The 1781-nt window shown below is 50.9% G+C and overlaps 1 protein-coding gene across 1 annotated transcript; it reads left to right on the top strand.

Annotated features, from left to right (window-relative positions):
- The first annotated feature begins 533 nt into the window (after positions 1-533).
- Positions 534-1491, top strand: LOC127788112 (uncharacterized). Its single transcript, XM_052316224.1, has 2 exons — positions 534-917; positions 961-1491. Exons 1-2 carry the CDS (start codon positions 534-536, stop codon positions 1489-1491), a joined length of 915 nt encoding a protein of 304 aa, XP_052172184.1.
- Positions 1492-1781: the final 290 nt, after the last annotated feature.

The following is a 1781-nucleotide window of genomic DNA, read 5'->3' as shown; positions in this document are numbered from 1 at the left end:
CACCTGGACGCTTTCAGTGTCCAAATGGACGTACAAACCTCCAGCTCATTGGTCAAATGCCGAGCTTTCCCTGCGACCCTAGGAGATATCCCCCGGGCGTGGCTAAGGAGACTTCACCTCCTCAGTATTTGCAGTTGGGAAGAATGCCAAAAGAAATTTATAGATCAGTATAGGTCACACCGAAGGCAGCTCGCCCCAATATCCCACCTCGTTACAGTATTCCAACGGTCTGGCGAATCTTTGAAGGATTACATAGAAAGGTTCAGGCACGAAGTGAATATTGTCGAGAGCCCCTCCGACGAAAGTATCCTGACCGCGATCTCCGCCGGGCTCTGGAAGGATGGGAAACTCTACGAAAGCATTTACAAGTCCCTAGTGAGGGACCTCGGTGAATTCTACGAGCGAGCTGCGAAGGAGGTCCGATGGGAGGAAGCATTCAGCCTGAAAAAGCCGAGCGACCAGAAGAAGGGGGCGGAACACACCGGCCAAAGCAAGAAGAGGGCTGATGAAGACTCTCGCAAGGAGGGTCAAGGATGAAGCCCCAACGATCAGGCGGCCAAGAAGGCGAGGTTCGAGCAGGGGGTGAACGACCAGCACGCCGAGGTCGGTATGAAAGTTACAGTATCTTATCTGACTCCCAGGACAGGATCTTCACCACAGAACCCAACAAGGAGGATTTTGGAAGACCTAACCCTCTAAAAACTCCCGACAAATACAGAACCAAGAGCAAATTATGTGCTTATCACAACGAAGTGGGGCACACCACCTCTGAGTGTTTGGCGCTGAAAGATGCAATTGAAGAATTGATCAGGAGGGGTCAGCTACATGACTATGTGGTGCATCCTAGGGATCAACAGCCCAAACAGTCGGCTCAACAAAGTTCTCATCGAGCTCCCGAGCAGGACCCAACACCTATGGTGAGAACTATCTTTACTATCCATGGAGGGCCCCATATCGCAGGGACTTCGAGAAGCTGGCGACCTTCTGCTTGTCAGGGATGGCAGCCAAGAGGGACCTTCTAAGAAAGCCAAGATAGCTTCGGAAGACGTTTCTTTCACTAAAGATGATTCTAAAGGCGTACACTGGCCGCACAATGATGCCCTTGTGATCCGATCTCAGATTGGCAATGTCGAAGTATGGAGGGTCATGGTCGACATAGGTAGCTCGGTGAATGTCATGTACAAGGGATGTTTTGACCAAATGAGGTTAAGGCCGGACCAGCTGACATCCTCTCCGGAGCCACTATACGGGTTCACTGGCGATGCAGTAATCCCGAAAGGACGTATAAGGCTCCCATTAACAATTGGGGAATCAGACCTCCAGGCCACAGCAATGGCGGACTTTCTCATCATTGACGGTCCTTCCGCTTACAATGTCATCATGGGTAGGCCCACCATGAACGACCTGGACCTAGTTGTTTCAACCAAGGCCCTGGCCATCAAATTCCTGACCCCGAAAGGGACCGGTTGTGTGAGGGGCGAGCAGCATTAGGTGAGGCGCTGTTACGAGGAAGCATTGAAAATAGGGCTCAAAGGAAAAAAAGATAAATATGATTTCCAGAGGGGAGGCCCAAGTTATCAATGGCCAGGGAGTCAACCACGACCTGGACCCACGCGACGTGGATTGCAACCAAGCCGCCAGCCCGTTGGACGAGCTGGAAGATGTTATAGTCAGTAGCTTAGACGTTGAAAGGTGCCTCCAAGTGGGCAAAGGTGTAATACCCGGTATTACATGGTATTGAAATAAATAATTTTTGGATTATTTTATCAGGACCTCGGGTG

This window comes from Diospyros lotus, chromosome 13, assembly GCF_014633365.1.
Source record: "Diospyros lotus cultivar Yz01 chromosome 13, ASM1463336v1, whole genome shotgun sequence".
NCBI lineage: Eukaryota > Viridiplantae > Streptophyta > Magnoliopsida > Ericales > Ebenaceae > Diospyros > Diospyros lotus.
This window is presented reverse-complemented; position numbering and strand designations above follow the sequence as displayed.